The 22,782-nt window shown below is 49.2% G+C and overlaps 1 protein-coding gene across 1 annotated transcript in view; it reads right to left on the bottom strand.

Annotated features, from left to right (window-relative positions):
• Positions 1 to 1,470: 1,470 nt before the first annotated feature.
• LOC138296955 (olfactory receptor 2D2-like) overlaps positions 1,471 to 22,782 on the bottom strand; it is a 50,949-nt gene continuing 29,637 nt past the window's right edge. The window contains exon 4 of the mRNA XM_069236471.1: positions 1,471 to 2,389. Coding sequence (XP_069092572.1) covers positions 1,471 to 2,389 — 919 coding nt within the window. The remainder of the gene's footprint in view (positions 2,390 to 22,782) is intronic.

Genomic DNA, 22,782 nt, shown 5'->3' with positions numbered 1-22,782 from the left:
TAGGATAGAGCATGGTGCTGAATGGTGATGTGTTCTCCACTACCCAAAAGCATAAAATAGTTTCCACATGTGACACCATGCATATACTGTATTTCTAAAGATACTGCAGCACTCCAAAATAGTGCATAATCAACAAGTCATCCAGATTAGTTTAGTTGTAGTAGGTTCCATTTATTTGTAGATATGGACATCAATGTGGCAAGATGAATATGGTTCCACAATAACAGCCAATTCATGTTTTGTCACAACTCGTGACTTTTTCAAGGCTAGTTAGGTAAGCGAAGTACGAGTCAGAAAAACACAACAACGTGTGAGCACTTCAGTGTCATAATATTACAAAGTGTAACAGAGTGTGGATAAGAGATTGGTCACTTATTCATGCATCAACACAAAAGGTAGTCCCTGATGCAGCACAAACCATGGTAAGAGTTGAACCTTAAGTATCAGCAGAAACAGTCCAAAAGTGGAGTGCTCACACGTTATTATGTTTTTCCGACTCATACTTCACCTACCTAACTAGCCTTTAAAAAGTCACGAGTTGTGATGAAACACGTATTGGCTGTTTCAGAAGATAGATTTCTCCATAGTTTATGTTCAGATATCAGAGCTTGGAGTGTCCTTCCAATTCCCACAGGCCTTAGTTTCTCAATACTTGTGGTATGTTGTCTCTGTTTAATAGGTCCACAACCACAGGCCCCTTAGTGTAGGTATTCACACAGCAATCAGGTGCAACCTTTCTATGGAAAAGAATGTCGAGGACCTGTCTGGGGTTATGGTATTTATTGGCCAATTTGGTCCTCGGTCCTTATAGCTTCTTTAGTATCCCAGAATTCTAATATGATTACAGCTAGAATGCCTCCCAACATCTCCTGTCCATTTGTAGTGCTAGCATACTATGAGCCCCTTCTTATTGTCTTTCATGAAATGTTCTTTCTATAACCACATAAGAGACGAGAGTCAACATTTTCTCTGATGGTGGTCTTCAGTCGGCAGTGACTGGCACCTATTTTCGTCTGGTCTCCAATCATTTGGTTCAGATTTGCCCATGTGAGGGAGGGAGCCCCTTGGTCAGGTGTTTATCAGAACATTTTCATTCAAGTATCCCTGACTGAGATGGAAGAATGGGTGCCACCTACCCCCCCACCTGTGCTGAGGATGGCTTCTGCCCTTTAGGAAGAACTTGGTATCTGGGTATTCCATGGGGCCCTTTCCTGTGGGACAGACAATGTTACAGTGCAGGTTGTATGTTGGAGCAATGGGACAGAAGCCTTTCATTCCAGGGGCCACTAACATATTTGGCTTTGCCACTGTCATCAAGGAGTCAGACACATTTAACAAAGAAGAGGCTACTATACCACAATCATTAAGAAACCAATCCAATTGAGACTATTGGATTTGAAATGTTTCTTCATTTCATAAGGGATTCACATTCTTTATCTTAGCATAACTTTTTGAATGCATTCATTACACTTAATGAAAAAGGGACTGAGTAGTAGCTTTCTGCAAAACTATCTGCACATCTTTGTTTCTCAGGCTGTAGATCATGGGGTTCAGCATTGGAGGGGTGATGGTGTAAAACACAGAGATGATTTTATCCTGATTTGCAGATTTGGGTTTCAAGTACATGGATATTCCATTGCTGTAAAATATGATGACAACAACCAGGTGAGAGGCACATGTGGAGAAAGTCTTACTTCGGCTTTCAGACGAGCGAATTGCTAAGATGACATGTATGATGCAGATGTAGGTGACGAGAATGAAGAGGCTTGGGATAACGAGCTCTATAAGTCCACCAACAAAAATCACCATCTCAGGAACACTGGTGTCTGCACATACCATCTTTACTAGTGTTGTGGACTCACAAAAGAAATTATCAATAATATTATGTCCACAGAAAGGCAACCTCATTATTGTAAACACACCCATGAAAGCCATCAGATTCCCATTTAGCCAGCAGCAAACCACCATTGTGATACAAACATACCTTCTCATAATAACTGTGTAATGCAAAGGAAAAGATATGGCTATATAATGGTCATATGACATAACTGCTAAAAGGACACATTCTGCACAAGCAAAAAGTAGGTATGCGTACATTTGAGTAGCACATTCTAAAAAGCTGATTTTTCCCCCTACAATAAGTTGAACAAGCATGTTAGGTACAATAACTGATGAATAGCAGACATCTATGAAGGAGAGGTTGCACAAGAAGAAATACATTGGGGTGTGAAGTTTAGGATCGTAGATGCAGGCTGTGATCAGGATCATGTTTCCAATGAAAGTGACCAAATATATACGGAAGAATAACACAAACAGAAAGATCTGTATTGTAGGATTGTCGGAAAGTCCCAGGAGCAGGAAGCTAGTTAGTGAGCTACCATTCATTTTTCTCGTTTACTTGGTGATGTCTTGTCTGTAGTGGAATTAGAACATATACATAGCAAACAGATTGTTAATAAATTTTGAAGACAACACATGGAATGCGTTTATCTTACAGTATCTTGAGGATCTGATCTAAACAATTTCCATATTACGATAATGTGTGTCATAAGGCTCATACCGATATAACGTGTTCTTCAGTAAACAGCAATGTTGCCTCTTAACTATCTGCATTGCATTGTGTCCCTTCTTCTAGAACAGGGACTGCTCACCTGGTTGAAGACATGGGGCAGTAAGCCACAATTGTGAAATTTCACAGCTTGTTTTTGGCATCCTGTGGCTGAACTTTTGTTGCCCTAAAAAATGAGGACCAAGAGCACCCTTATAGCACTTGGCCCTCAGGGTAGGTACTGACAAGTGGGCCATCTGTTGCTCAGGGTGATTGTGCAAGATTAGAGACACAAAACTAAACAGTGAGCACTACAACACTCAATAATACATCCAATTCTTCTCCCTATATTGAAAAGGTATTTTTTTACCCTACCCACGGCACAACACAATGAGACGATATTTAATGTATGAATAATCACTGTAACATCAAACAGTGCTGAATAGTTAGATGGGGCAACACTTCATGAGGGAAAGGTAAACTGATTCAGACTTACTCGTGGTATCATGGGAAGCTTGTCTATCTTTCAGTGACCCGGAAGGCAGTGACTCTCTTTCATAGGACTTATTCTTTCAAAATAGTCTCTGGCAATGTTCATACACTAATCCCTCCACACATGGGAAGCAGAATACTTTCAACTTGTGTAAGCCATCACAGTACAGAGCAGAGCTCAACCCTGCCTTCTCTTGAAATAGTTTTGGAAAAACAGGTGAATGCTATCAGGCTGAGTGATTGCCATAGGTCTTTCCTTCATAGGATCAGCAAACCCTCTACACAAACGAAGAGTCTGGCCCACCCACAGTTTGTTTCAATGGAACAAGTATTGTATTGGAGTATTAAAGATGATCCAAGACCCCACGCCCGGGGATCCCTTGGTAAAAACAATAGTGGAATTCAAAGGCTACAGGCACATTTGTAAGTACTAGATAAGTTAATTCTTAGAATACAACTGCAGGGTATGAGTTGGTATAGGTTCTGAGCTGCGCACCTCAGGAAGCAAGTAGGGCCCATTACAAGTGGCAGGAAGGTTGTACGCTCAAGGACACTTGCAGTGCTAGCTTGCAGCTATGACAATCATCTCCAGGGAGGGGAGGAGTCAGAGATCACTTCAAAGCCAGTAAGGAGGCCAAGGTTGAGCACTAATGGAGAGGGGCACAGTGTCTACAAGTCTTAGGCAGTTTTGCTCCTCCTCATAACGCCACAGTGCAGTTGTTTGTGGAAGGCTTGTTCATTCTGCTTTCTTTTACGCACCTTCTTCATTTAGACTAGAATTGGACCCTTATTTGGATGGACATTTCTGTCAGAACACATCCTATGCCATTATCCACTCTCGCAGCCAGCAGGGCAACTCATCATCCAAGACATGACCTCAGATTCTCGGGATTCTCACAGAGGAAGAAGCAAACTTTGTTGATGATAACTTGTTACCCAAATAGGAAGCTGGCTGTCAATGACGATAGCCGAGGCCTTATGGATTCCTCCATCAGAGTGGTATTTCCAATGTCGATGATAAGTCCTGAAACCACGCTTTACTCCATTTCGTATACTTTTGTTTCCAGTTTGGTGTTACTTCTCAGAATGAGCCAGGTTGGCCACTTGATCCATCAAGCAGGACACTCACTTTGCATTGAGGATAGCAGGCAAGGAGATTGGGAGCAGTGCCACTGAAGGTTGTATTGCAGATTGTTACATAAACACAAATTACAAATAATGGCCAACAAAAATATGGTGTTCTCAATATTGCATCCTAAAATAGTTTCCTATTGGGTATGGATTTCCTATTATTAGCTGCAATTTGGCAATACTATTTATGTTGGATTACATGCTGACAAAGATATTCTGGTTGAAAATCATACTGGAAGCCATCCGTTTTCAGACACAATAAACTAGCAGTGTCTCTCTCACTTTGATATGCATATTCAATTAACAACTCAAAGTAGTGAATGAAAACCATTTTACATAATTTGACCTTCAACATGTAGTACATATCTGATATATTATATTCATAAGTATAAGGCACATTTGGGTTGGACAAAAAAACATTTAGGACCTGATTTCAGAGTACCTGCACTCCAAATGTAGATGTGTCTACTTTCCTAGGGGACATCTGTAGTCATTGGCAGTAATTGGAGTAATGATGGCTCCTTGTCTATGAGTTAAACGCTTCATAGAAAACTCAGGTGGTCATTCTGACCTCAGCGGTAAAAGGCGCTTACCGCCGGTCAGAAGACCGCCATAACACCGCCACGGCAAACCGCCACGGTCATTCTGACCCGCAACAGCCAAACCGCCAAAAACCCGACATCCACAGAAGGCCGCCATACCAACGGGCAGCGAAAAACTGGCGATGACCAAACCTCCACCGTCACGCCAACAGAGATACGCCCATGCCATTCCGACCCACGAATCCACGCGGCGGTCATTCAACCGCAGTATTCCTTTGGCGTTACACACCGCCGCGGTCAAAATACACACCCAGCTCCAAAACACAGCCACATTGGACAATTTGAAATACACACACCTGATACACATACAAACACCACTCCCACACATCCAATCAACTATAAAACACACTCCCACATCACCCACAAACCCCCACTACTAGAAATTCGGAGAGAAGGCGAGAGAGAGAGAGAGAGCACAGCTATCGAAAACCCCAACACACAGAGGAACACAACATCATCACCCACACAACATCCACGCACAAAACACCACACACCACCACACACACCACACTCATACCCGCAAACACCACCCCACACCTCATCCACACCACCCCATGGCACCCCAAAGACACCCCAGGTTCTCTGACACAGAACTCAGGGTCATGGTGGAGGAAATACTGCGGGTAGAGCCCCAGCTCTTCGGGACACAGGTGCAGCACACCACCATTGCCAGGAAGATGGAGCTATGGCAAAGGATAGTCGACAGGGTCAACGCTGTGGGACAGCATCCACGAAATAGGAAGGACATCCGAAAGCGGTGGAACGACCTACGGGGGAAGGTGCGTTCGATGGTGTCTCGACACAACATCGCGGTACAGAAGACTGGCGGCGGACCCCCACCACAACCCCCAGAATTTACAGCATGGGAGGAACAAGTCTTGAACATCTTGCATCCTGAGGGCCTCGCAGGAGTAGGCGGAGGAATGGACTCTGGTAAGTCTAATCTCAACTACTTCATTCCCCCCACCCACCAGCATGCCAACCCACATCCCCACCCTCACCCCCAACCCCCCATGACACATCCTACTTGCTAATGTCTCACCAGCACAACCCACCCATCCCAACACCAAGCCCTGCATGCCACCACAAACCATGGACACCCATCACCTAAGCATGCCCACTGCACATACCCATCCCCCCCACAAACCACCCTCACAACACCTCCCCCAAGGGAATGCCAGCACTGGGGTACAAGGGCACCCACACATTGCACGCTATGGCACACACAGAAGCAATAACCATACTCTTATACCCCTGCAGGATCCGAACGCCACCACACCGCCAAGGAGGGTCCAGAAATGACCATCCCACCCCCAGAAAAGGCCCCCAGTGATGACATCAGCTCTGTCGACTTGGAACCAGATGACCAGCCCGGACCATCGGGGACCTCTGGACAGTCGGTTCCCCTCAGACAGCCACAGGCCACAGCAGACCTACCCCCCTCTGGGAACACCAGCACAGCACCCACCAAGCGGGCCCATGCCTCTGTTTCCAGGTAGTGTGTCCACCACTACAGGGCACCCAGGTTAACCCACCACCCCAACAACAACAGGGACCTGGGGGCAGTGGTAGTGGGCACACGGTCCAGGGGACAGAGGCCCAGGAACACAGGGGAACCGGGAGGGCTGCTGTGCGACAGAGGGAGGACAGGCCCAGGGAACCCACTCTCCACGAGGACCTCACCTCCATCATGGGAGCATACCACCACTCCCAGGAGACGATGGCGACGGTCCTGGCCAGGTTCCAGGAGATCCAGGTTCTGCAGGAGGAACAGTACATGGGGTTCCGGGAAGAACTCTGAAACATTAGTTCCGCAATGGGTACCATCGTCGTGGCACTCAACCTGATTGTCACGACATTGCGGGACCATGTGGCACCCCAAAGGGCCCCTGTCACTAGCATGGAGGAAGAACAGCCGACCACCTCCGCCGGCGCTAGGGGACAGGAGGCCCCTACACAACAGCAACGGGCCACCCGAACCCCACCCCCTGCAGAAGAAGAACCACCCCGCAAGAGGGGCCAGAGATCACGTAAGAAGACAGAGTAGGATGTCAAGACCCCGCCAGGAAAGGATACCCCCTGATGTCATCCCACTGTCCCACTTGTTCACCCTGTCCAACCTTAAACTGCCCCTGCTCCACCTTCCACAGGCATATGGACAATGCACCTGTGAGACTGAGAGTCTGGACTCTGCAATGGACAGTCCTCCACCATCACCCATCACCGATTTCCTACCAATTCCCCAATTTTAGCACTTTAATAAACACACTTATTGCACAAAATTCATCTGGAGTCTGCCTGTTTTTTTAAACAAATGTATTAGACATAACCGTTCAAAATTGTCCAGTTACATTGTGATGACAACATACCACTGTCACACAGCTGTTATCCATGGGGAAACAAAGCAGAGGTCACGCCGTGGGGCCCACATCTCTGAAATTGGAAGGGAAAGTCAAACTCAGTTACCATACACTGGGGGGAAAGGTCAGACAGTAGAGAGCCAGTAGTCTTAAAGTTAATTTAAAATGCCGGTGTTGAATCTTACCTGTGTGTCATTGAAAATACTGCTGTATTACTGGGTTCCTGTTGTCTGTGTCGTCCTCTTTGTCTTCCTCCTCTTCACTCTCCGCAGGCTCCACAGCTGCCACAACACCACCATCTGGACCATCCTCCTGCAGGAAAGGCACCTGGCGTCGCAAAGCCAGGTTGTGAAGCATACAGCAGGCCACAGTGATATGGCACACCTTCTTTGGTGAGTACATTAGGGATCCACCTGTCATATGCAGGCACCTAAACCTGGCCTTCAGGAGGCCGAAGGTCCGCTCGATCACCCTCCTAGTACACCCATGGGCATCATTGTACCGTTCCTCTGCCCTTGTCCTGGGATTCCTCACTGGGGTCAGTAGCCACGGCAGGTTGGGGCAACCAGAGTCACCAATTAGCCACACACGGTGTCTCTGAAGTAGTTCCATCACATAAGGGATGCTGCTATTTCGCATGACGTACGCGTCATGCACTGACCCAGGGAACTTGGCATTTACATGGGAGATGTACTGGCCAGCCAAACAGACCACCTGGACATTCATGGTATGATAACTTTTTCTGTCCCTGTACACCTGTTCACTTTCTCTGGGGGGTACCAAAGCTACATGGGTCCCATCAATGGCACCAATGATGTTGGGAATATGTCCAAGGGCATAGAAATCACCCTTCACTGTAGGCAAATCCCCCACCTCAGGGAAAATGATGTAGCTCCGCATGTATTTCATCAGGGTAGACAACACTCTGGACAACACCTTTGAAAACATAGGCTGAGACATCCCAGAAGAAATGGCCACTGTAGTTTGAAATGACCCACTTGCCAAAAAATGAAGTACTGACAGAACCTGCATTAGAGGGGGGATCCCTGTGGGTTGGCGGATGGGTGACATCAGGTCTGGCTCCAACTGGGCACACAGTTCCCGTATAGTGGCTCTGTCAAGCCTGTATGTCTGTATGCAATGTCTTTCTTCCATTGTCGACAGGTCCACCAGCGGTCTGTACACAGGAACATTCCTCCGTCTCCTTGCAAGTCCCAGTGGACGGTGCCTAGGAAGGACAACAGTGAGCACAGACTCAATCAACCCACAGGTACGTTCCCACAGCATGCACAGTACACGATTCTCTATGCAGTGAATGGCTTGTATGAGTGTCGATGCAAGGCCTAGGCATGTGTGACGCAGTAGGAATTAAGCCATGTGGGCCCTTGAAATGGCGGCTGCCTGACCTGTGAAGTGCGACAGTGGGATGTGAGGTCAATGCGCTGGCGTGGCACACCGTGGCGGTAGGCGGTCGAAGACTGCGGCGCAAAGCCGCATTGGTTAACATTGAACCCTATGGCTTTCAGGAGCCAATGACGATGTGCGCCGGCGGTCGCGGTACGCACCGCCGTGGTACGCACCGCCGCGGGCGTGTCTGCCATTTCCTATCTGCTTAATCACTCGATACCTGATCATCAACAGGAGAGGACCTATACTGCAAGTGCTGCTGTGAACTCGGTCTGGAAGAGACAATGGCTCAAGCGACTGGGGAAAGGGCCCCTGCCTTCACTTCGGATGAATTGGACAAACTCGTGGATGGGGTCCTCCCCCAGTATGCGCTACTCTACGGTCCTCCAGACCAACAGGTAAGTCCACTGGGAGCATGCTTTGTGGGCAATGCCTGTGTTGAGTGGGGTGGATGAACGATGGTGGGGAGGGGAGCGAATGAGGCATGCATCGCACGACAGATGAGAGCATGTGCCACATGGCAAGGGTGGGGAGGGGGGGCCACTCACATCGAGCATGCAGAAAATGATGATATTTATTTCCCCCCCCCTGTACATGTCACATAGGTCAGCGCCCATCAGAAGATCGACATTTGGCGTGCCATTGCCAAGGACGTCTGGACCCTGGGGGTCCACAACAGACGGGGCACCCACTGCCGCAAGAGGTGGGAGGACATCCGCCACGGGAGCAGAAAGATCGCGGAGGCTCTGCTGGGGATGGCCTCCCAACCTAAGAGGGGTGCCACACGGCAATTGACCCCCCTGATTTCCCGGATCATGGTGGTGGCCTACCCCGATTTGGATGGGCGCGTGAGGACATCACAGCAGACACAAGGGGGTGAGTACAAGCACAATCTGCTATATTAGCGCAGAGTGGAGGTGTCTGGGTGGGGGAGGAGGTCTGTGGGTATCTCTAGGCCAGGGCGATTTCTGTAGGCTAGGCCCCTCCGTAAGGCATGGCCCTGTACCCCCGCCCCCACCTCTGTAGGGTGCTAAGTACAGCTATCCATGGCCCTGGGTCACCTATGTGTGCATTTGTCCTCCAGAGGCCTGTAGGCCAAGTCCCAATAATTGACTAGTGTACACCAAGTGCGCGGCGTAGTGCAGGGGGCTTCTGTGTCTGTCCTCTCCGCCAACGGTGTCGCCAATGCATGCACTCAACATGTCTTTATTTCCCCCCCCTTTTTTTTGGTCTTCCTGTTCATGTGTGCATTAGCATCATCAGGCGGAGGAGAAGTGGCATCGGAGCACGAGGGAGCTCCATCTCACATGGCCCCGGAGGGCCATGCAACCGACTCCGAGTTCACCAGTGAGACGGAGGGCGAGGGGAGCTCCACAACGGGGACCCGTGGAGACGTCAGCGACACAGACACGTCCTCGGAAGGGAGCTCCCTTGTGGTGGCGGCAACATCCGTGCCCACCGCTACGACAGGTACAGCCGCCACCCAGCGCACCAGCTCCGCCCTCCCAGCAGCCCCTCAGCGTTTGCCCCGTGCCCGCTCGGCCAGGAAGCCGGGCATCTCCTTCGCCCCAGGCACCTCAGGCCCTGCCCCAGTTACCCCTGCTGCCCTCAGTGAGGAGATCATTGACCTCCTCCAGACACTCATTGTTGGGCAGTCTACCCTTTTGAATGCCATCCAGGGTGTAGAAAGGGAGGTGCACTGGAGCAATGCATACCTGGAGGGTATTCATTCGGGTCAGGCTGCCCATCAGCGATCGTTCAATGCTCTGGCCTCAGCACTGACGGCAGCCATTGTCCCTGTCTCCTGCCTCCCCCCTCCAATTTCCTCATCCCAGTCCCACTCCCCTGTTCCTCTGCCTATCCCAGCCACACCTACAGACCAGCCTGCACACACCTCAATACCCAAGGGCAGCTCATCAAGACATAAGCACCACAGATCACACAAGCATTCACACAAGCAACATCCACATGCAGACATGCCAACAGCCACTGCCTCCTCTGTGTCCCCCTCCTCCTCTTCTCCCTCCTCCCTCCCTGTGACGTCTCAACTCACACCTGCATGCACACCACCATCAGCCAGTACGTCCATCACCACCACACCCACCAGAACACTCTGCACACGTGCAGTCACCACCCCCACTGTCATTTACACGTCCCCTGTGTCCTCTCCCAGTGTGTCTGTCACCCCCACTTCCAAAACACACAAACGCAGGCAGCCACCCACCCAACAGCCATCCACCTCACGACAGCCTCCGTCACAAGCACCTGCACCCAAAGACACCACACTTGACTCTCCTACAACCACATCCTCTCCCTCCACTCCCATACCCACTGCACCTACCCTTCCCACTGCTCCTAAAATGTTTTTCCTCTCCAAAATTAACCTCTTTGCATCACCTGACCCACCCCCTCCCACTCGTAAGAGTCCAATCAGCACCTCAGCCACCACAAGCCCTGGACCTACAAGGACCATAGTCCAGGGCTATTGGAGTCCACCAGCTTCTAGGGCAGCAACATCGGCCAGCAGCAAGGGGACAGCCAGCCCACCCCCTGGGAAAAATACAAAAAAAGGAAAGGGCCGGCGCGAGAGGCCAGAGACGGCAGCCCCCAAAGGCACTACCCTGGCACCGTCACCTGGCACATCCACAAAGGGAGGCAAGGGCCCCAGAGAATTGGCAAAGGAGGGCAAGGGCAGCACGGCGGAGAAGTCAGGCAGCAGGCGAGCTGGCCAGGAGGGCCCCACCAGCCCCATTCCGGGTGTGTTGGAGGACACCCACGGGCCCAGGACTCCAGCACAGGAGGGCCCCGCAAGCAAAAGGTCGGATGGCGAGTGATCGGTAAATATTGGCCGGATCTGGTGCCCTGGGAACACATCACAAGCACCTCTGAACAGGGCCCCGCCGTGACAAGCACCGCTGAACAGGGCCCGCCGTGACAAGCACCGCTGAACAGGGCCCTTCAAGACAAGCACTGCTGAACAGGGCCCGCCGTGACAAGCACCGCTGAACAGGGCCCCGCCGTGACAAGCATCGCTGAACAGGGCCCTTCAAGACAAGCACCGCTGAACAGGGTCCCGCCGTGACAAGCACCGCTGAACAGGGCCCTTCAAGACAAGCACCGCTGAACAAGGCCCCGCCGTGACAAGCACCGCTGAACAGGGCCCCGCCGTCTCAGGCACCGCTAAACAGGGCCCTTCATCTCAAGCACCGCTCCGCTGGGCCCTCCTGCCAAGCACCGCTCCGCTGGGCCCTTCATCTCAAGCACCGCTCCGCTGGGCCCTCCTGTCAAGCACCGCTCCGCTGGGCCCTTCATCTCAAGCACCGCTCCGCTGGGCCCTCCTGTCAAGCACCGCTCCGCTGGGCCCTTCATCTCAAGCACCGCTCCGCTGGGCCCTCCTGTCAAGCACCGCTATGCTGAGCCCTTCCTCTCAAGCACCGCTGCGCTGGGCCCTTCATCTCAAGCACCACTCCGCTGGGCCCTCCTGTCAAGCACCGCTACGCTGGGCCCTTCATCTCAAGCACCGCTCCGCTGGGCACCGCTGTCTCTGAACCGCTCCGCTGGGCCCTTCATCTCAAGCACCAAACCGCTGGGCCCTTCATCTCAAGCACCGCTCCGCTGGGCCCTTCATCTCAAGCACTGCTCCGCTGGGCCCTTCATCTCAAGCACCGCTCCGCTGGGCCCTTCCTCTCAAGCACCGCTCTGCTGGGCCCTTCCTCTCAAGCACCGCTCCGCTGGGCCCTTCCTCTCAAGCACCGTTTCGCTGGGCCCTTCATCTCAAGCACCGCTCCGCTGGGCCCTTCATCTCAAGCACCGCTCCGCTAGGCCCTCCTGTCAAGCACCGCTACGCTGGGCCCTTCATCTCAAGAACCGCTCCACTGGGCCCTTCCTCTCAAGCACCGCTCCGCTGGGCACCGCCGTCTCTGAACCGCTACGCTGGGCCCTCCTGTCAAGCACCGCTACGCCAGGCCCTTCATCTCAAGCACCGCTCCGTTGGGCCCTTCCTGTCAAGCACCGCTCCGCTGGGCACTGCCGTCTCCGAACCGCTACGCTGGGCCCTTCATCTCAAGCACCGCTCCGCTGGGCCCTTCCTGTCAAGCACCGCTCCGCTGGGCCCTTCATCTCAAGCACCGCTCCGCTGGGCCCTTCCTGTCAAGCACCGCTCCGCTGGGCACCGCTGTCTCTGAACTGCTACGCTGGGCCCTTCATCTCAAGCACTGCTCCGCTGGACCCTTCCTGTCAAGCACCGCTCCGCTGGGCCCTTCATCTCAAGCACCGCTCCGCTGGGCACCGCCGTCTCTGAACCGCTCCGCTGGGCCCTTCATCTCAAGCACCGCTCCGTTGGGCCCTTCCTGTCAAGCACCGCTACGCTGGACCCTTCATCTCAAGCACCGCTGGCCCATTGGCAGGGCCGGATCTGTGTCGGGCAGGCCTTCACGAAGCACTCTGGGCACCATGCCTCCTCCTGAACCAGTGGAGTCTGTAATCCACTTGATGGACTGTGGCTTTGCACTCCCCAGGATGGTACAGTGGGCAATCCACCCATTGTAGAGACTTGTGAGACTGTGGCTTTGCACTCCCCAGGATGGTACAGTGGGCAATCCACCCAGTGTAGAGACTTGTGAGACTGTGGCTTTGCACTCCCCAGGATGGTACAGTGGGCATGGAGTCCCCTCCTGGATCTGGCGTTGTGGACTCATCTGGCTGAGGTGCCCCCCCTTCCCTTCCCCCTGAGGTGCCTGTAGTTTTACTATCTGATGCCCCTGCAGTGTTCTCTCCAATGGAATCGGGTCTCGTGTGTGGGCTTTGCCCATGTGTTTAGGCCCATTGGCCCACGGACAATGGCAGATAGCCAATATGGGCCGGACTTATGACCTATGTATATATTGTTCATGTTGTAATATATTTTATTTATATATTTCATATTTCACTTAACTTCAGATTTCCTATAATATACTTCAATTTTAATGATCATTTTATTTTGTCTTTGCATTCTTCTGGGGGGTTTGGGGGGTGTCACTCTGAGTTGTTGCTCTGCATTGATGTGTGTGTTGTAGTGGGTGAGGGTGGGGGTGGGTGTGTCGCGTATGTGTGTGACCGTAATTTTTTGCCTCCCCCTCCCCTGTGTCTTAGGTGCAGTACTCACCGCAGGAAGACAATGGCTGGGAGGATGTGGAGTTCCGGTTCCATGCTGTCCAGATTCCGCGTGGAGTGTGTAGAGGTGAGCGTTTTCCGTTCGAAAAGTCTGTTTCCGACGTGTTTTTATCGGCGGGGCAACCGCCCCGGAAAAGGTGGCGGATTGGTGGGTCGCGATAGAGTGGGCGGTACATTGTCTCCCACCTGGCTGTTGGCGGTGACCGCCGCGCTGTTTGTTTGTCCCGCCGTGGCGGTCGGAGTGTTAAAGTGGCGTGCTGTGTTGGCGGTTCCCGCCAGGGTCGGAATTCCATTTTTTCGACCGCCAGCCTGTTGGCGGATTGGCCGCCGCATTAACACCGACGCCAGGGTCGGAATGAGAGCCTCAGTCAAACCATTACAGTTTGAGTTTCAGATTGGAGTTTGTCTGTTTTCAGATGTAGGCTCTTTCTGGACCTTTCTGCCAAATTTGGTGTAATTCCGTCCAGTAGTTTTGACGCTCTCACTGTTCAAAATCCCTATGGAAAAATGAATGGGGAAAACGTGTTTTTTGGCCCCACTCATTTTCTCGGCCCTGCTTGATGGATCACCCCCAAAAAATCCAGAGAGCAGCTGAAGTGGGCATGGAAGTTTTTGGTACAAAGTCCTACAGATTTGTCCAGCAGCGCCAAAGGGGAGCCTTGTACTCCAGCTGATGGGTATACAACTTCAGCTCAGAGCAAAGTGTTTTTAAAAAAAAGGTTAGCTCTCCAGCGGTCATGGACTTAATGTCCTAGGAGACCTTAATGTTGTTGGGGACCAGTTGCATTCACTGCATCCCCCACAACATTATAAAAAAGCTTGGTGGTGACCCTATTTAAAAAGCCCTTTAAGGGTACTTCTTGCAAAGCGAACTGAGTAATCCATGAGCAGCTCTTGACGCTCATTTATTACTCCTTTTGTTTCTTTTTTATATTCAATTTTGATCTTTTTTGGGTGCAACCGGTGCTCAGCTGGGGAACTCACACCTTGTTTGAATGTTGGGGGTATTGCGGAAAGCCCCACGGCTTCTGCTACCCCTGCCAGCTCCACATCAGCAACCATGCCAGCACCAGTGGAAACCAACAATTTATTAGATCAGTGGATGCCTCTGTCCTACCTGAGCACTCACAATGCAAGATTCATTGTGAGCTTTTGGTCAAGTCTCAGGGAGCCTACAGCTCCTTTCAGCCCCACTCATGTGAATTCTCTCTATTTGTGGGTGCCCCAGTGCCTACCCACAGCCTCCAGGATGCACCACTTTGTTGGGAGCCTTCCACCACTATCCAACTCACTTTATTGCTGGGTGCTCCGGTACCTACCTGTGGCACCCACAATGCATACTTTGTTGGGGCTGCTGGAGGGGCCCCTGTTGGCTCCCCAGTGAACACACATTGACCTTTCCTCTGACCGGGTGTGAGCAACTGATTTTCACCACTTCCTCCCAGGCAGAAGCAAACTTGTCTTTTCTGTCTGAAAGAGTGTGGGCAGGATATGCTTCTACTCTACTGGGCAGAAAACAGAAGGAATGAAGTTCCTTGAACACTGCTAAATATGGCCCCAGGGCTGATCTAATGCATGAGGTGAGCAGCTGCAAACCACGTCCCCTAATGTTCCCAATGGCCCCAGAGGATGGGGTTTCTGGTGCCTCTTTAAGGTAACTGGGAGTAGTGTCCACAACCCCTACCCTTTTTCAATTTTGCCAGGCCCTCAGGGATGGGGTCCTTGGGCTGTTGAAATCAGTTCAGTGAAAGAGGGCACAGATATACCCCCCTCCATATTTTAAAAAAAAAATGAATCTGCTTTGATACCTGGACCCAGGCCCACATGAGGGTCATTTGCTTTCATTTGTTTTACCGTGATCCCACTGAGGAATTGGGGAACTTTGGCAAATTCTTTTTTTAGCTTTTAGTCCTTGGTCTTCTCTACAGTCGCTGAAGGCAGAGCACCCCTAACCTTCCCACCTTATATTCTTTGTTAAAATGTTTTCAGGACAGGAGACTAAAGTGCTGATTTAAGGAAAGTGGTGCTGCACCCACTGCAGCCCCACTTTCCTTGTGCCCCTTAGCACTCCCCTACTGCGACCATGTGTGCCTCATATCTAAGATACAGCACACAATGGTGCAGTGTAGGGGGAAATAGAGTCAACATTGTTGACGCTATCGCTGTACTGTTCAGGGTTAGCACCAAAATGTTTGCATTGACCCTGAACAGTACTATGGTGGCCCATTGTAAACCATTTTAGGGCCTTCTCTGAGCAGGTGTTAAAAGTCCTGAAACAAATGACGCAAAGAAAGATTTCTTTGCTCTATATTGTTGCCCCCCCCCAATGGGGGAACGTCCCCTTTGCATACAATTTGCCTGGCGCAGGCATAATGTAGAGCAAAGGATTAAAAGGTGGTGCAATGCATTCTTTGCGCCACTTTGTAAATGTGGCACAGTGAAAAGGCCACCTTAGCGCCTCCTTAGAGTAAAACAAATGACGCTAAGGCGGTGCTAAAGTGGTGCTAAGCCCTACTAAATCAGGGCCTAAATCCCCTAGTACTGTAATAGCTGCTGCAACATTTCTTTTCATGTTGTGATCAACCACTGGGAGTGCTTGCTCTGAAAACCCCCCCTCAGTTAACAAGAAGGCTTAATTTTTTAATTTCAACCAAACAGTCTAGATATACAAAGTTTCTGCATCTTAATTTCTCAAAATACTAGTGACTGGATTTACTTCATATCACAAAATGCTGACTTGCTGGACCAAGGTCTAGCTTTCTGCCAAATTTGGTGGAATTCCATCCAACCATTTTGTTGTGATACAGTTTGTTTTTCCTATAGAAAAATAAATAGGGAATTTCCATTTTGGGACCCCCTTTTTCTCTGAGCCCGCTTGGTGAGATGGAGCTGAGGTAAATTAACAGTTTTAAAAAAAAAGTTTCCAGTAGATAAGTCAAATGGCACCACAGCAATTAGAGGCCTTTGAGCTGTGGGGGCAGCAGCCAATGGCCCTTGTGACCCCTGCCAGCTCTATCTGCAACCATCCCAGCTGTGCAGGAGCCGGCTTGAATTGATTGCTGCTCTTCTGGAATAGCAGCTTTTGGTTTTGCTTCCACTGGGCAAGATAGCAGACAGGTACTTGATCTTGTCTATGCTTGTGTTATTGAAGGCAGGGAACAGCAGTGTCCCATTGGATGTTTCCCCCTGCTGGTTGCCATCATCGCTTCCTGGGAGATGGATTCCAAGTAACTATAACTCTTGTCCTAAGGTAACTATGAGGTGCACGCTCTCCATGCACTGCGTGTACTCTCACATAATACATCACACAAGACATGTTCTATTACATCATTGCTAACATCCTTAACGCACCATAAATTACATCATTGATGACAATAGTGTGCACGTCAGGGAATGCACGTTATAGTTATTTTAGGGCACAGGTGATAGTTAGTTGAGATAACTATAACAAGTGAATTTCATCAGTTTTAACTGACATTTTCACCAAACTATAGCACCCCACTAACCTTTAATTTTGTCTGTCAAACAATGGAAACAAGGAGAGTCTTGTAAAAAAAACTCATTATATAATGGCTTAGGCATTTATATGAGTACTGGATTCTCTTATACCCCTCATGTTCCATAAACATTTCACCAATCCAATTTGGCCACCATTTGTCTAACATGCTGTTCCAGTGAACAAGCAGCTATGACAGTAGAAGAGATAGTCGAAAAGGCAAATATTGTTGTTCATCCATTGCCTGGGACCTTTGCATGTTGGTTGATTTGCCTCACTCTCATTCAAGCTAGCACCCTACCTTCCTGCATTGTGCATATTTGCTGATTTTCTCCATTTCCTGGTCACTCCTCTCTAGTGTTTGCACTCATACATAGCAGGGGCGGCTCCTCCATAAGGACGGAGGAGCAGCACCCCCCCAGCAGCGGCAGCTGCAAAACCTTAAAGAAAAGGATATTAAACTTCGTATGCACTTATGGTTCCTCTTTCTCTACATATAGATGCATCACAAGACATTTGATTCAGAGGACAGTGTGCAAGATTCTTGTCCATGATTCTAACCCTTACATGGAGCATCACATGTGCTATATAGAAAAAAGTTAATCATACGACATTATCAAGAACCAATGAAATGTGTTAATGTGTCTGCGGTTTAATGCTATAAAAGATCATGCATTACTTCCTTGTGCAGACTGTTCGAGCTGGATTTTGCTCGCTCAGTCTCCATGTACATGTATTTCTTATTATGTCTTATTAGTTCTTAATCTAAGGAAGAGCGGCTGGTCTCGGTTTGTTTCCTGAATCATCTGGATCTGAAATACTCCGACTTGGCTTCGACATCTGGTGGAGGATTGCGGTTGGATTTACGGTTTCGCCGGCACGTCTCCTGCCTCTCTGCAGGCGGGGGGGGCAACGGCGTTTTGGGCTGGTCGGGCCCCCTCCGGGGCAGGGTGCTGGTGCTGTTGTGAGTATCTGTCATTTCCTCCGTCCCGTCTGTTTCTGTTTTGATTTTTTTTTTATTCTCCTCTCTCTCTCTCCCTCTGTTAGCAGAGGGTGTTGTAAAGGGGGGAGGTGGCAGGGTGATTTACGTCTGCATTTCTAAATGGAGTTGTGGATAATTGTACTATATGCTATTCCTATTAGCCTGCTGTTCTTTCTTGTTATGTTTGTTATTTGTTTACGCTGGCATGCGGATGTTCCTGTCCCCATTATTCCAGGTTCTTCTAGAGTACCTCGTTCAGACATTCAGATGATGGCCGTCAGATGGCCGCGTGCTGGAGTTTTGTGTTGATATTATCATTTCTGCCTTATTGCGCCATTTCCTTCCCTCTTTTGTTCTCAGTGCCTAACAAATTCATGGTTCAGTAGTTGCTGTAAATATTAGCCAAGGGTGTCTGTTTATCCAGTGACGCAACATTTGTGAGACTGTTAATGGTATGGTCTCGGTACACAGCAGGAGGCGCTGTGTGGCCACAGCTCCCAACCGGAAAGGGTTGGTGCAGCGATTCCCAGCCAGAGGGGCTGGGGAGGAATACTCTGGCTGGAGGGGGTGGTGATTGTCCACCCCAGCAGGAAGGGCAGGTTGTGCCCGGTGATTTATCGAGTGGTAGTTGTCCACTCCAGTGGAGCAGGCAGTGCCGTGTTCTCGCATATTTATTTATTTTATTTTTTTTCTCTCTCTCCCTCTGCTCTGATAGCGTTGAAGTGTTGTGCTCTGTGGGGCTGTCATATTGTTTTTTTTTCTTTCTTCTCTTTCTCTCTCTCTCTCCTGCTGGTTAAATGGAGAATTGAGTGAGATGAATGGATGAGGTGTAGGAAAAGGGTGTTGGAGAGATAGACGGGATGGATGAATTATGTGTTAGTATAGTAGTGAGAATATAGTGAGGAAGGACATGTGTATTAATGGACTGACTTAAGCTGCGATTGTACCAGAACTCAGGAGCAGTACGCCCGCCAATACCGTTACAGTGACTGATTACCACAACTGACAGGGTCTGCCTGTGCACCACACTCTGCTGTTACCACGCACCAGCACAAAGGGTGGGAGGCAAATGAATCCAGGAGAACGTGATTCCACATTCCGCCCTCTGATACCCAATGAAAACACTCATTGACAGTTTAATCATCCTGATGGACAGGTGTCATTTCAATAGCATCATCTTCCCTGGCCTCATCCTCATGCCTTCTCTTACGATGGTGCTCAGTGTCCTTATGACACATTTTCTTCATTAACATGTTCAAACAGGAAGGACACACCCTTATCAACACACATAATGTTATAAATCCCACTATTCCCACCACCAGTACTTCTGTCAGCCAGGATCCCCAACCACGGAACCATGCTGCAATGTCCTTTAGTATTCCTCCTATTTCTGTCACTTCCGTCACATCCGCCACTTTCCTTGCTCTTTCTTCTACCGCCTCTATTTTCCCTATTGCCATCCTCACATTCCCACTGTTGTCCGGTATAAAAACACAGCATTCCTGATGGATCACGTTACATACACCACCGGCTCTTGCTAAAATGATATCTAATGCAAGTCTGTTCCATATTACAACAGCTCTTAAGTCTAACTTTTTCAGTAATGTTACCTAGTGCTGCTGCAGTAGAATTTGCTAATGTTTCTACCAATACTGCCAATCTGTGTATTTGATATTCTGAATGCGCTATCCCTAATGGCATCACAAATATTCCTTCCACTGCTATGAACCTATCCAACCAAGTAGGTGCCCTTCTTCTTCGTACCCTTCCGGATGCCCCTTGTGTTGCATTGGTCAAATTTGTTATATGCAACATTCGGGGTAGTACGAACGCCAGGTAACAGGAGCCCTGCCAGCCTGCAGGCAGTCTAAAATATGCATATGTCCTGCATACTATGTATATTCCCCTTGGAGTTGAGAGACCTATAGACAAACCTTCTGGGCCCTTCCGTATGTTATCCAAATGAGAGAATTTGGAGCAGGTGCTTTCTCCTACCTTTATGCTGCTATTATTATGGTTGGGGAGGTGTATGTTAGGACATTTCATTACTGGTGTAACCATTCGACACACCTTACCATAAAATGTATTTGGCCTTGGGATGCTGCCTTTGAGGTATCAAAAACACCATGACCCCTTTTTCTCCTTATGTACAGAAAGGGACATTTGTGATATATCTATGTTCTTCTCCCCCTGTACATAACCCTTATCTCTTCCTATGTTGAATGCTTCCAGCAGCTCTGTTTCATCTTTTTCCGGTACGAGTTGTCCACACACACCCATCCTACCTCCTCCTTTACTTTCTCTCCCCCCCCACTGTTTTCCTGCTTTAATCTCCCTTTTCCAACCTTCCTCTTCCTTTTAGGTGGCCTTCTCTTTATAGTCCCATTCACTTCCTTTCCAAACATGCTGTTTAGTATGTGACATGAAGCATACTGGGGAAGAGGAATCTGGGTGTTATCTGTCCTTCCCTGGGCAGAGGTGGGAAAATGTGTACAAATATAGCAATCAGACACATTTGCCAATTCCTTATAAAAATTTCACCATTTGCACGAATGCATTATCCCTGTAATTGTTCCCATCTTCCTCCCATTTAGTATATTTTATGCACTGTGTCCTGTTCCCCACCCTTTCTACCACACTAGAGTTCTCCCCTTGTTCTTGTTTCACCGCAATGGAAATCCCTATTTTATTTACAATGTTATTCATATACTGTTCTTGGTCCAGATATGGGATTCGTATTTCTTCTTGCTATATAATAATCATTATGGTGATAATTATTGCTGGAACAGGGGTACACATGGCAGTTCGGACCATAGGCCACTTTTTCTCCTTTCTTCTTCTTCTAGGCATTATTATACTTCACGTGTCACAAATTGCACTGTTTAGTCCTTGTCTGTTACTCTCTTATTCTCTGTATCTTCTTGTTGGCACGTCACAGAGTGGTGTCAGAGGTAACTAGCACTTGAAACCACTTGCGTGATATACGTAGATATTCAGGTAAGACCCACTTGCACCCATCCCTCTCCCGAGGTGTGCAGCACGAGCAGTCTACGAAGAACTCTTTGATGGACCCGCTTGCATCTCCTGACTCCTATAGGAGTGCAGCACGAGCAGCCCTGTCAGTGTTGTCTGGTGTTGCTTGTTGATCGAAGGTTGTACCCCTGCGGTGCAGGTGTGATCTTTATGGGTACCGCAGGTGGTGGCTGGATGACCTGTTTTTCAACACCCCATTTTTTCTCTCTACTGCCCCTGCTGCAGGTGGATGGTATGCACAATTAAACTTTTGTGTTATTCCCAGCCCTTTGCAAAGGCCCTGAATAACATGCGAAATGAATCCTGGTCCATTGTCTGAACTTAAAAGAATCGGTACCCCAAAACGTGGTATTAACTCTTTTAAAAGGCACTTAGCCACAGTTTGTGCATCACAGTTCCTGGTGGGGTATGCCTCAGTCCATTTGCTGAACATAAAAACTATTACCAAAACATATTTTAGCTTGTATACTGGGGGCATCTCAATGAAGTCCATTTAGAGGCTTTCAAAGGGTCCATGTGGCGGTGGGAAATGGCCTGAAGCAGTTGGTGTACCTTTTCCCGTGTTGTACTGTGCACAAACCATGCATCTCTTACATAAATGTTCTGCATATTGCCGAAATTTGGTATTAAACCAACATTGTGAAAACAGTTGTATTATTCCATTCCTACCCACATGTGAGGGGCCATGGAAAAGGTGTGCCATAGAGGACAGTAACGTGGATGGTAGACATATTTTACCGTTGGGTCCCACCTACACACCCTCCCCGTCTGTCTTGCAACTTCCCTTTTCCCAATCTGTTAGTTCTGACCCATCAGCCTGCTTTTGAACACATTTTGGATCAAAATATGTACTTTCCTCCTTAGCGATTGTGGTGGGTTTAACCTGGACCATTACATACTCACACCCACTGAGGGCTATTCTTCGTGCCTCTTTGTCAACAAAAGCATTTCCCACAGAAACATAGTCCTTAGCAGAAGTGTGGGCTGCACATTTTACAATTGCAACTTTTCTGGGCAGTAGTAGAGCTTGCAACAAGGCAACAATCAATGAAGCATGTTGTATGTGTTGGCCTGCTGAAGTGAGAAATCCCCTCATTGCCCACAGTTGACCGAAATCATGAGTGACCCCAAAAGCATATTGGCTGTCTGTGTAAATATTTGTTGTCTTTCCTGCTGCCAATTTGCATGCTTTGATTAGTGCTACTAATTCTGCTGCCTGGGCACTTTTAATCTTTGGTAGCCTTCCTCCTTCAAGTAGTCTTTTGGCCGTCCCCACAGCATAGGCTGCTTGTAGCATCCCAGTGTGGTCCCTAATGCATGAACCATCCACAAACAAATCACCCTCGGCCTCAGGGAATGGGGTGTCTCTGAGATTTGGCCTCACCTTGGTGTGTGTGTCGACTGTCATAATACAATCGTGGAAAGAATTATCTATGGTGGGATCATCGTGATCCATTTCGGTATCCATATCCTTATATGTGGTGCCAATGGTCTCAACTCCTAGCGTGAGAGGCGAGCATTCGTCAGGTGCTGGGTCTTAGTGGTAGTTAGTAATGTGTCAATTGTGTGTGGGACATGTA

This window comes from Pleurodeles waltl, chromosome 5, assembly GCF_031143425.1.
Source record: "Pleurodeles waltl isolate 20211129_DDA chromosome 5, aPleWal1.hap1.20221129, whole genome shotgun sequence".
Taxonomy (NCBI): Eukaryota; Metazoa; Chordata; class Amphibia; order Caudata; family Salamandridae; genus Pleurodeles; species Pleurodeles waltl.
The sequence above is the reverse complement of the archived record's forward strand: the minus strand, read 5'-3'. Positions and strand labels throughout refer to the sequence as shown.